The sequence below is a fragment of the Nelusetta ayraudi genome, unplaced genomic scaffold, assembly GCF_046127955.1.
Source record: "Nelusetta ayraudi isolate G7.1 ecotype Tasmania unplaced genomic scaffold, CSIRO-AGI_Nayr_v1 ptg000135l, whole genome shotgun sequence".
Classification (NCBI taxonomy): domain Eukaryota; kingdom Metazoa; phylum Chordata; class Actinopteri; order Tetraodontiformes; family Monacanthidae; genus Nelusetta; species Nelusetta ayraudi.
In genome coordinates this window covers 1766271-1778964 of record NW_027466185.1, presented here as the reverse complement: position 1 = coordinate 1778964, position 12694 = coordinate 1766271, and the positions used below count along the sequence as shown (strand labels likewise).

At 42.5% G+C, this 12694-nt stretch overlaps 2 protein-coding genes across 6 annotated transcripts in view; one reads left to right on the top strand and one right to left on the bottom strand.

The window, feature by feature from the left end:
- The window catches only part of rpap3 (RNA polymerase II associated protein 3), a 196419-nt gene that overhangs the window by 68821 nt on the left and 114904 nt on the right, over positions 1-12694 (top strand). The gene's annotated exons all lie outside the window — the stretch shown is intronic.
- celsr1a (cadherin EGF LAG seven-pass G-type receptor 1a) overlaps positions 3105-12694 on the bottom strand; it is a 92568-nt gene continuing 82978 nt past the window's right edge. For 2 of the 5 annotated variants that reach the window (XM_076051732.1, XM_076051734.1), the window contains 8 exons: positions 12560-12686; positions 12311-12436; positions 11715-11809; positions 9755-9852; positions 8845-8988; positions 7961-8236; positions 6583-6976; positions 3105-5549 (listed from right to left, as the gene is read on the bottom strand). In XM_076051732.1, coding sequence (XP_075907847.1) covers positions 5522-5549; positions 6583-6976; positions 7961-8236; positions 8845-8988; positions 9755-9852; positions 11715-11809; positions 12311-12436; positions 12560-12686 — 1288 coding nt within the window. In that variant the 3' untranslated portion in view covers positions 3105-5521. Of the gene's footprint in view, positions 5583-6582; positions 6977-7960; positions 8237-8844; positions 8989-9754; positions 9853-11672; positions 11810-12310; positions 12437-12559; positions 12687-12694 lie in introns of all 5 variants that reach the window. The other 3 variants (XM_076051730.1, XM_076051733.1, XM_076051731.1) reach the window with 2 other exon arrangements.

Below are 12694 nucleotides of genomic sequence, written 5' to 3'. Positions count from 1 at the left end.
ACCAAGAAGCGACAAAGACAACTAACTGCCCTTTAAAAACACCGAGGAAGACGACAACGCTTTGGAAAAGAAATGTAGCGACTGCAAGCCGAGCTGGTGCTAAACAAATTAGCATGGATGACACTGTAACAGCTGTGTGATTTCCAGATGGCTCCTTCAATTACCTTTCATATTTTGCATCTTTTCTATGGTTCCTTGTCAGATGAATACACATTTTATCAGATGTGCCGGGTTAATATATGCTTCATATATGCCATATGTGTAATAATATGACGTGACAAGCTGCCAGGGTTTGTCACATTTATTTACACACGTGCTTGCCAGTGGAGGCATTCTTTCCACCCATGGGTTTGTAACCTATGGCAGCAAGTAAACACAAAGGTTGAGCAAGAAAGGAAGTCATCCGAATGGATCAGTGGAGAAAATCAGTGAGGGGGGAACATTTTGGTTTCAGAAAAAACCTGTTTGCAGATCTGATAAAAAAAAAAAAAAAAAAGTTCGCTCACACTTGATGAAGAAATGAATATCTAACCAACATTCTGTTGAGAACAGGCAGCTCTTTTGTTTAAATATGATCGGATTAACAATTCTCAAGATAAGAGCCGCTGACACAGAATTTCGCCATCATGACACCTTGAAAATGGGTAAATGTTTAGTATTGATTAATGCTAACAATGTAGGCTAATGCTAACAATACTAACACTTAGAATTATCATCATACTAATTAATCGCAACTATCATTTAGTATTGCTTCGGTAGGCTTCTTGTCCCAGAACAGTATGAACGGTGTGAAGTGTTTGCTGTGGTTATAATGAGGTACTTTACTTAGCAGGAGAAGAGAGTCGGACATGCCAGACGATATGTTTCACATGTCAGGGAGGTATATTTCGCATGTCCAGATGGAAAGAAAAAAAAATCCCAAACAGATAGGTCCTTTCCAAAATCTGGAGGTATGTGGTGCTGCTGCTGCTGAATGTCTCGAATGCTCAATGTTTCTACTTCAGGAGTGAACCCTGCCCAGTACTTCCAAACTGTCGGATTTGACTAGCTGATTTGATTCAGATGAAATCTGATCGGGGATTGTGAGAAAGGAGAGCCACACACCGAGTGTGTATCTAATTTCAGACAAACTGCTCATTGCAATCATTATTACCTGGCCACACCTAAAAGGTGTTCCTCCAAGAGATGCAGTCGCACCGATACGAAGACGGAGAAGTGGTGGAGAAGGTAGATGGGGATTTCCCAAGACGAGAACCAAGCATGAGCACATATAACATTTTTATCTTATTCCAGAAGGAGAAGTGAGTTTGATGAACAGGGTTACTAGGTATGCGAAAAAGTAAAGAAAGAAAAAAAAGCCTTTTTTTTTTAAAAGAAGTGTCTTTACCATTGAAGATGGAAGCAGATTTCGGAGACTTTGGCCTCAGCACAATCATGTAGAACGTTGGTCATCATCGCTGTCCATCAGGCACCTTTCAGGGCAACATGTCAACTTTGAATCCCAGTAACCATATAACAGGACACATAATAATGTCTCTGTGTTTTCAAATACAGGTTTATTCCTCTACAGCCGGTGCTGAAGTTCGGTTCTGCGAGAGAACCAGGCCGCCTGGAAGCAGGTCATTGTTCTGAGCGGCAAAATTTAGACACGAGAACGACAGCAGCTGAGGGTTCACACTTCAGCGGTGTGGCCTGCCTGCCAATGCTGCTGTTTGACAGTCACATGATGCTTGATGACACCTTATGGACGGCGAGGAGACATCGCCAGAACAGAATGAAACGGGCACATTAAATACTTCATCAAGATTTACAGTCCCAAAGTTCCTATTCTTCCTAACAAACTTACTATGAAATTACTAGATTTGACTGCTTATTTACAAAGGAGTGCTAGACAGAATTAATAAAGCCCTTAAAACTATCTCAATAGAATGGGGTTATATGTTTAATCTAAAAGTCTAAGAAAAAAAAAACTTGTCTACAATAAAGTTTAGAAAAATGTATCATTCAAAATGTTTCACACCATCATGGAGTTAATGGCAATCTTTGCACAAGAATGACACAACAGTTGGAACAGAAACCTGCAATAACCTCAAAATTGAGTGTCGGGTAGCACTATTAGCAGGACAGATAATGGGATTAATCATTCACCGAATTTGGCACACAGACTCCTCACTCTCAAAACCAAAATGCCTCTCAATTTGGTGAACCATTTTTACAATCAAATATATTGAGAAATTTAAATGTATTAATTATTATTATTATTATTAGTATTAGTATTATTATTATTATTATTATTGTTATTACAGTAATAGGTTGACTAATGCTGAGCACCACATAAAGGAAGCAAATAGTCAGGCTCTGTCGTGACTATTTGCTAGGAAATGGCTCTCTGGTGCATTTTTTCCACTCAACGTAATCTACAAACTTAGCTCAATATGCATTAGCTAGAGGCACTTGGCTGGTATGCCCGTACATTATTAGTTATTTACGTATTTTCTACTTCCATCCATCCATTTTCAGTACTCGCTTCTTTCTGAGGGTCATGGGGATTTTCTATACTTACTTATGATAATTTAAAGTTCCCTTTCACTTTTTGTTATTTTCGCATAGTTACGGGATAACATACTGTGATTAAAAAAAACAAAAAAAAAAACCTATGTAAACAAAAAAAAAACCAAACATCTAAAAATAATGATTTACTGGAGGTAACTTGGTCATATTCAACCATGAAGCCAGTAATGTTGGGATTAATTAAAACTAGGAGCAGCAGTCGTCATTGGATTCTATCTTTGGACGTGCTATCTATGTACCAAACAATTATTACTTGAATTATTCAATAAGAAAATGATACAGGAACCAACCAGTGTAGCTCGCCGTTAATATCACTAGATGGCGCCATTGCACCAGTCTGTCTCTACCCAGGCTGTCTCATGACCTTCTTCTACGTGCCAATTGACGGCGCTCACGAGTCTGAATTATTTAGTTTGCCTGGCTGCAAAGACAAAGATAAAATAGCGGGTCACATGAGAGACTCTAGAAGTACCTGCTCGGCCTTCTCAGTTTAATAAACAAACAAACAAACAAACAAACAAACAAACAAAACAGCAAATGTCCACCTATTTCTTAGGGAAGAGGGTATTGAGAAGAAATAAAAAGCAAACACTGAACATGTGAACGTGCTGGTGATCATCAATTTTAAATAGAAATTAAACCACTTCCATTGTGATGTACTGTTATTTTATTAGTGTGGATTATGTCTCATGAGGGGAGGACTGGCCTCAGGTGCCATAACAACAGAAACCTGAAGCCGACCATATAACCTTTCACTGTGCCTGCTCCCCATTGACCTGGCAGCGCACAGTGGCACAAGGGCCATGTGCTCAGGTCTCCGTGATGCCCTGCTACCTTTTGACAGGCTTTGATGAGAAAACCTCTTCGAAAAAGGTGAAGGGGGGTGGGTGGAGATGAGTGGTGGAGAGAATCTTGAGTCAATTTAAACTTCCATTTTGTTCGTTTTTTTCCCAACTTAAGTTATTTTTCTTTTCACTCCCACCCGTTTCTTTGATCGTGGCTGAGCACACATTTCTGCAGTTTATATTTTGCGGTATGAATCTTTTCATGTCATTTTTCAAAAAGTGTAACTTTGCAAGTTTTAGACAGGTGTTGTTTTTGAACTACATTGAAAAGTTAAATAAATACGAGGCCTGAGACAAAAAAAAACAACCGAAAAAAACAAAGAAGGTCCGAGACACGATATGTTAAAACACCAACTGGAGGGTATTTTCCCCAAACATACTTGGTTAAAACCCGTCATCAAGGTTTTGTTTAGCTTCAGTGGTCGGGTCAGAAAAAAAAAGAGCGCCGGAAGTCAAAATGAGGCATGGCGGCAACAACAACAGGGGTTCAGCCATGTAATTATATTCAAATGAGACACAGGTGCAGGGCATTAGGGTGTGGCCAGGGAAGAGACAGAGGAAGGTGGCCCTGAGGGGAAAAGGTGCTGGTTCGCAATGTGAAATGTAATTTACTATGCAACTCAAACAACCTTCCACTTGGAAAGGACCTTAATGACAGGGATGAAAACCCACACATTCTCAATGACAAATTGTTTGTCCAATGGGCTGTTTCTTACAATGGGCTTGTGAACTTTATCACATGGATGCGTGATATGTACCGTCTGCTCATCCTCACCTCAGCCACGCGTTTTCCCACTTGGAACTCAACAAGAGACGGTTAAAAAGTTAATCAAGTCATCTTTAATTTTTACAGTCACAATCAGCTCTTTCTCTCCAGTGTTTTTTTCTTGTTTTCTTTTTTTTACATAAAAAATAAATATACATAACGTTATATAAAACATTTCCAGTGTCTCGATTCCATAAAAAAAGAAAAGAAAAAACAAAAAAAAACGAGGACAAGCGTTAAACCGATTACAGGAAGCCAAAACACTGGGGCTGTAGAGTTTGTGTGGGACGGTGAAGCTGAAAGAGGCTCGAGAGGCAACGCAGCCTCGTCACTTTCAACTCACATTTCAAAACCCAGCAATGAGGAAAGACTTTTTTTTTTTTTTTTTAATACTGCAGGGATCATACGTGTCAATTTAGGTTTGTTAAAAATGGCAAACAAAAAAAAAAGAAAAGAAAAAGAAAAGAAATACATTCACAGAGTGCTTGAAAGTATTTGTGTTAAGATCCCGTTTAATTGTGCTCTAGTGTATGACAACAAAGGCCAGTAAATTCTTCTTTTTTTATTCCTGTGTTTCCCAACATGCCCTCTGGGTATCCCACAGTGTTTTCGCATCAGGACAAAACGGGCAGGATTGACTGAATTAGAAATTGCTTTGAAAAGTCACTACGGCTGAAGTGTACAACAAACGGCTTTCGCCTACGTGACAGTCACGCTCTAAATGCACCGCATCCAGAGGCCTTTCCTTTGAGTATAAAAACAAAGACGCAGAAAAACAAAACAAAAAGCACTTCGGTGATCGACAGAGCCCCCGGGTAAGGCAGTCCAAAAGGGACTTGTAGTCCACTACGACGTCTTGGGACTACAAATATCCCAGCGCGTGTTCAGGCACAGTGATTCATACATCCGACTCTCTCTGTGAGAAAGAAGTCCGGAAGTGTTTTGAAGTTTGTTTCTTTTCCAACCGTCGCCCAGCAGCAGAGCGACCGACCGATCACTCCGACGTTTGGGGGCCGTGCAATGCATTCTGGGGGATTTCTTCATCTCTCTTAACCCCTTTCTCGACAGGGGTTTTTTGTTTTGGCACACGTGGCTCCGCCCTTTCCCGCCACACATGGACAGAGCATTCCCTTTTTTCCATTTTTTTTCGTTTAACTCTTTGTTTTTCCTGCACCAAGAGTCCGCAATGATAATACTGCTCTCCGCCGAGACGGACCGCCGCTCGCAGTTGCTTCTGTCCATCCGTCCGCGGCACCCAGTCTGTCCCCGTCTTCAGTTTTTTTCTTTTCTTCCCCCGTGGAAAAAAAAAAAAAATTCCTTGTTGTCACGGCTACTCCTCTCACAGCGGCAAGCTGGTCTGGGTGTTCCTAGCAGGTCAGATCGAAGTCTCATTACTGCCACTGTTAGCCAAGGAGGAGATGGGGGTGGGGGTGGGGGAGTGCAGGAGTGAGAGGAGAGGAGGGGAGGAGAGAGGAGAGGAGGTGAGGGCAGGTGCAAGGGAAGAGAAGATTAGAACATGCGTGGGAGTGGGGGTGGGGGGGTGGGGGGGTGGCACAGGAAGTTCGGAGTGTTAGGAGTGGGGAAAACCAACGCACAAAAACGGGCTTCACGTGCACGTGCAAATGTCACGCTAGCTTAACTTACCATTGAGACACAAAAACAAAAATGACTTTTCTTATGTTATATTATATACTGTATTACATACATTAGATTACAAAATCATGTAACTAATTATATTACATGTTTATAATTATGTTTATAATACTATACTATGCTCCACTACATTATTACCACTACTACTATTATTATTGTTATTTCACTGATGTTATCATTACAACCACATTAATACTACTATGGTTGATATCACTAGATTTCTTGCATTCCATTGTTAGCAAATAATCATATTATATGATATTATATTATATTATATAGTGCAAAATACTTCAAATACCTGTATCTGTACCAGCTACTTTTTAAAGAAATATTTTCAACTTGTAATTTAGTATTTTTGTGTATTTGTACAACATATATTTAACTGCTACTTGCCAATTTTTTTAATTCTCTTTTTTTGTTTACTTTCTTTATTCTTCGCATGCACAGTCACGTCGGGTTTTACCACACCAACGTTTAACTGCCATGTAACGTGACAAATAAAATGTTTTGAATCTTTGAATCTTGAATTTTACTGAGGTTTGCAAATGAATGAATGAACCCAACATTTTAAAGGGTTAGGATTAGACCTTTGATGAGTGCCATCCCCTAATATTTTCCTAATTAGCCTGATTAGAATTTTAAAATGCATGCAACAAAAAAACTTTGCTAAATGCTACAAAACCAAACAAAAAGTTAGCTTGTTTATAAGATTTGTCTTTCGTTTTTTTCTCCCTCCCTCCTACTTACTCCGAGTCGGACTCGTTGCCTCCGTTGACCGTCCCGGACTTCAAGTGCATGGCCGTGCCTCCGTTGGTCTCGCGGTAGATACCGACCGGCGAGAGGCTGGCGGGGATCTGCGGCCTGGGCGCCACGGGAGGCTTCGCCGGGGTGCTTTGTGTGTCGTGGTTGCCAGGGCGACCGCCTCCATCAGTGGAGGCTAGCGACGGCGTCCGTGACGGGGGCCTCATGATGTTGATGGTGGTTGAGGAGGGCGGCGGGGGCGAGCTGGTGTTGTTGTTGATGGGCGGGGGGGACGTGATGGTAGGTGGGGGGTTGTAGTCGCTCAGCTTCTCCCGCAGGCGGTTCTTCATGTTCTTATCACTCAGTGGGGGAGGGTAGCTGATCTTGTTCTTAAGGATGCCTGAGACACAACAGGAAGGGGTATTTTATATATGTATATATGTATATATATGTATATATATATATATATATATATATATATATATATATATATATATATATACATATATATATATATATATACATATATATATATATATATACATATATATATATATATATACATATATATATATATATATATATATATATATATATATATATATATATATATATACATATATATATATATATATACATATATATATATATATATATATATATATATATATATATATACATGTACTGTATATATTATACTGTATATATATATATTATTACTAATGGTCCCAAAAATGTCTTTATGGCCTGTCTGCCACTCTGGTTTCTTCTACTTCTGTGTCTCTCTCCCTACTACTCTCTACTCTTTCCTTCTCAACCCAACTGGTCATAAGCAGTTGAGCGCCCTCTGGAGTCTGGAGTCTGCTCCAGGGGAGTTTTTCCTGGCCACTGTCGCACCTTGCTGCTCTGGGGGCCCCCAGTTGGTTTTCCTTTGATTGTACAAAGCGCTCTGAGATGCCTTTGGTTGTTGTTGTTAGTGCTGTACAAATAAAAGTTGATTGATTGGTTGATTTAAGATCACCCTGTCAAATACGTGCATGCTGCATGCTGCATGTTAAGGAAATTTAGATTGGCGTTGAGTAACAATCAGGAGGATGGGGACCTCCCCGCCCACAAATATTGATGTGTATTTTGTACACTGTGGAAGCTGGAGGAAAATTATTCATAATTTTGTTTCCTTGACACTTTTTTACTTTGAGTTTGAAATGTATCCAGAAGATTTAGCCGAAGAAGAAGAGGAGTTGGGACAATTTTGGGCAGCAAAGCCAGATTGCTGCACCTGAAAAGATGTGCAGCACATTGATGCACACTCACAGAATTGACATTTGGAACACAGTTTGTGTAAGTTGGGAAGCGAGAGGATTTTTTTTTTCCCTTTCGGCACCTTTTCTCTGCTCCGGCTGCTGGTGTAGGTGGTGGTTGGCGACCGTTTGGTTGGGGGACGCCGTGTCCCGGGAGTTGCCGACGGTCGGCCGCTCCCTCTCCGGCTGAGGGTCCCTCTCTCTGTCGCCGACGTGATTGAGCTTGTTCTCGGCGTGCAGCTCCACGTTCACCTTCGTCTCCACCCGCAGCCGCTCGGGCGCGCCCAGGTCCTCGCTGTCGCTGGCCGTGGTGGCCTCCGTCGGCCAGTAAGGCTTCACGTGATTGGACACTGAATCCACTTGAATAGGAAAATTCAAAGATTTTGAGAGGTGTGTGTGTCCATGTGTTTAGGAGCCCGTTGAAAACATTTCAAAAGGAAAGACGGCTTCCGTTGGAATGTGAATCGAGGACTAAGTGAGACTCACACGCGTATATGATGTGTCAGTCAAGGGAAAATATATATTTTTTAGGGCTGTCGGCGTTAACGCATTAATCGTGATTAGTTACCCGAAATGCAATCCACAAAGCGTTATTTTTTTAAAATCGCATTTGAAACGTGAGGCCGGGTTCACACCGTAAGCGGAAGCACCGCGGAATGGAGCGCACTTCCTTTCGGCGTCCTTGCTAACCGATGGTGTCGGTCAGACCAGACACGAAGCGGCACGCACCTCAGTGGCCGGCTCACGCCGTGCGCTAATCATTTTGGTGTCTGTGATTAATTGCAATTAAAAAAATGTATCGTTTGACAGCCCTAAAAAAAGCATTCTCTGCCGAAATGGCCACTCATTTTGAAAACGCTTCCCAGGATGGAGAAGTGCATTCAGAGAGGGATTAGCGCTGCTGTGGTTAACGACTCCATTACAGCAATAACAACACTTGCTTGTTTTGAGTGGAATGTGCACGTACTTTTGGGTGTGCTGTGAATGGGTGTCCTCTCGTTGTTCCATTTGGGTTTGACGTCCACGTCATCGTCCTCGCTGTCCGACGAGTGCGAGGAGGCGTAGGAGGAGCTGCGCTCTTCCTCCGACAGCTCGCTGTCCGAGTCGGAGTCTGAGGGGAGGGACGGCGAACAACAGACGGGGTTCACCTCGGGTGCTCTACTGCACAGGTACATTTTACAGGTGTGTTCCAAATCACTCAAAGCAGGACAAGTGTGAAAAGACACTCGACACCCTCGGTTTGAAGCAGAACCGCTGGACTTTTTTTCCTACCGCGGCTCAGTTTGGGTGGTCCATGAACGTCGTGGAGCGGTTCATGCTGATGTGCGATGCATTTAGTTTTTTACGCTGCACTTTTTTACTAGGGATGCACTTATACCGATACCGCTATTGGTACCGATACTCAACTGGGGTTGAGTACTCTACTCGTAAAACGTGCAGATACGACGAGACTGATACCAATTGTGTACGTGTATGTATATGACAATTTGTGTTGGTAGTGCAGTGAAACTAGCGACAGTTCTAGAAAAACTGCTGAGGAATGTTGTTAAAACTAAAGAACATCTGTGGCAAAAAAATCAAAGTAATTCTATAATGTGTAATGCCCTTAGTAAGTACTCAGTATCTGTATCTGTGAGTACTGAAATGCAAGTATTCGTACTGTACTCATATCCCTACTTTTTACTACGAGTTTGCAATGTGCTCAGCCCGTAAGATTTAGCAGAAGAAGAAGAAGAGGAGTGGGGACAGTTTGGGGACAGTTTGGGGACAACAAAGCCAGATCGCTGGAGTTGCATCTTAAAGTATGTGCACAGCATTAACGCACACCAACAGAATTTCCATTTGGAAGAGTTTGCGTGAGTGAGTGAACGCTGTACCGTCTGCCTTGGTGCCGTTCCTGTGGAACAGCGGTCCGTCCAGGTCTGTGAGGCCTTTAGCTGCACCGGAGGACCTGGCCTTCTGAGCGGACTCCTCTCTGCATGGATTCAATAGGAAGGGGGTGTCAACATTCAATGGGGGTGCATCCTTTATGGAAAGTCATTCAAGCCTTAATGTGCTATAGGTGATGCGCCTTTGTTAAGTTTTAAACGGAGGTGAATATAAATCCTGAGGCGGGAGCAGGGAGTTACTTTATCCACGTGGATGCAGTAATTTTCACCTCAGTCCTGCTGCCCTCTTATCTTGAAGTCGTTTGTTTCCGTGCTGAACTGACAGGTGACATTCAACAAGAAAAAAAACACCACGACATATTTTGACTGCAGACAAGCTGGCCGCGGGGTACAGTAGGAGGGATGTGTGTGTGTGTGTGTGTGTGTGTGTGTGTGTGTGTGTGTGTGTGTGTGTGTGTGTGTGTGTGTGTGTGTGGAAGGGGGGTGGTTCTGCATATCTGTTACATTCCCACTTGGACAGGTACGGTCCCATCTCTACTGCTCATTTTTTCGTTTCACTCTTTTTATGACTCTCGCACAGGCAGCACGCCATCGCGCGTCTTCCTCCCGCCCTCGTTGACCCTCGTGTCAGCTCCCGTTACTCAGACTGACAGCTTTATGAGCCGAGGCGTACACTCAGACCCCACTGTGGTGGAGTAAAAGTCTGTAAAATGGCCAATATATGTAACTCCACACCACCGCCAAGAAACGTGCCTACAAGGAAAAACACAGCTGCGATAGAAACAGATATTTTTTCCCCACCTGTCATTATGCATATAATGATTTGAAGAAATTAACATATTTGCTGTTAGGAAAATGTTGCTTCTTTGGTAGATGGTAAAGGTCTTAAATGTTTTTTTGTTTTATTTTGTCGGATTCAAAGTTGAATGTGGTCATTAAGCGAGGAGAGTGTGCGTCTGTTTAGAATTAGATAGGGAGTTGGCTATAAAGTTGCAAACCCAAAGTAAACGTGAGGAAATTGGACAGTTAGACACCAACGGGGAGAGGAAAGATTCAGTTTTCAATGATTTCCAAAGTTCCGACAACAGGAATGCATTATAACAATTACAATAAGGACATTGCAAGAAGTGGCAGGAGAGGACAGCAGGTGAAAATTTAGCTTTAGCAGACAATACCTCGACCAACTGAATGTGTTCAATGCTGTTGCACCTTTGCTGGAAATCCTCTGGTAATAAGACTTATAAGACATACTCAGCAGAACTTCAATAAACCATCCCAAGTGATTAAGTATTGAAAAAAAGTGTGATTTTAGCGTGTGGCTTAGCTTGAGTGTTGCGTTTGCATAAACTGGAGCTACATGAGTTTAAAGTGGGCATTCAGTTATTATTGTGAACAAATCCTAGTGGACGTTTCATGCACACAGATCTCATCACGCGTGGAAGCTTCCTGTTTGCAAAGACATCGGATCTACTGCATACATGTGAGCGAGGAGGTGAAACAAACAAACATAGGCACCAACGTTTTTCTGTGTCTGTGTGTTGGTGTTATGACAAAGCCATGCGCCATGCACTGGCAGAATTCAGCATTTTTTGTGTAACGGGAGTCACGTAAGTGCATTTGGTAGCGGTATGCACAGGGGAGGGAGGGTCACAGCATGCAAATCAAATGAGAGGCGAGACGCAAAATGCAACAGAGGAAAAGAAGAAAAAGCCAAGAGTAGATGAAAAGACACATGCCCTTACACGCACACACACACACACACACACACACACACACACACACACACACACACACACACACACACACACACACACACACACACACACACACACACACACACACACACACGTCATGCAGCAGCACTGATGGAAGGAAGGAGCCGTGCAAGTCAGTGAGCAAGTTGTACCTGAGTGCGTAAGCCAGGTAGCTGCTGCGGCTCTTGGCTGACCTGAGCGTGCTGTCCAGGGAGACGTTGGACTCGCCGATGCCCGAGCGGTACAGGCCGCCATCCTCCGCGTACGTGTTGTTGCAGTTGAGAGTGCGCTGAGAACGGACGGGGAGGGCAAGATGGTGAAGGTAAAAAATATATATATATATTTTATATATATATAATACATGTAATGTAAAGCATTATATTTATGTTGCACTTTTTTTTATATTTGAGCAACCTCAGAGTACGACCGAGCAGGAGAAATAATTAAAAATTAATGCAATTTAAGTTAAGTGGGAGGGAGAGTGTGTGTGTTTTTGAAGAAAAATGTAAACACCAGGCTTTCATTTATGGACATTTTGTTTTGTGTTGTTGTTGATGCTCAATGAAACATATTTGAAAAAAAAAATGCAATGTAAAGATTCATCAGGGTCAATTCATGGAAAGGGAACCTCTAAAATAAAATTAGTAAAATGTATTTTTAAATAGATGGGTTTTCAAAATTGATTAATACAGCAGGTGTCATATGTGGTAAAAAAAAAAAAAAATGCTATAAAAAACAAAAACAAACCAAACCAAACCAATTTGTCACTCATCAAGAGCAGTCGGCTCACCGTCAGCAAAGAGGCCCTGGTGGTGCTGGAGTCATCCGGAATGTTCTTCTTCCCTGTCAAAACGTTCTTGAGGTTCTTCCGCACATCCTTGTTGAAGACCACGTGGAAGAAGAAGATGAAGACTCCCTGAAGGCAAGGAAGAGTGCAAACAAGGTTTGTCACGCGGATGAGTTAAACAAAGAAAGCGACGGGTTAAGGAGACAGACGGGGGGTCCAGGGGTCCAGGTGGGGGGTTGCGCACGTGGCTACCTGCAGGCAGCTGAAGACAGCAAACAGGTAGTGGAAGGTCATCACGTTGCTGTTGACCGCCATCAGGCCAAGCAGCCAGGTGGCGCTGATGAGCAGCAGGAGGATGAAGGCCATGCGGAGAGCGGGGCTGAGAAC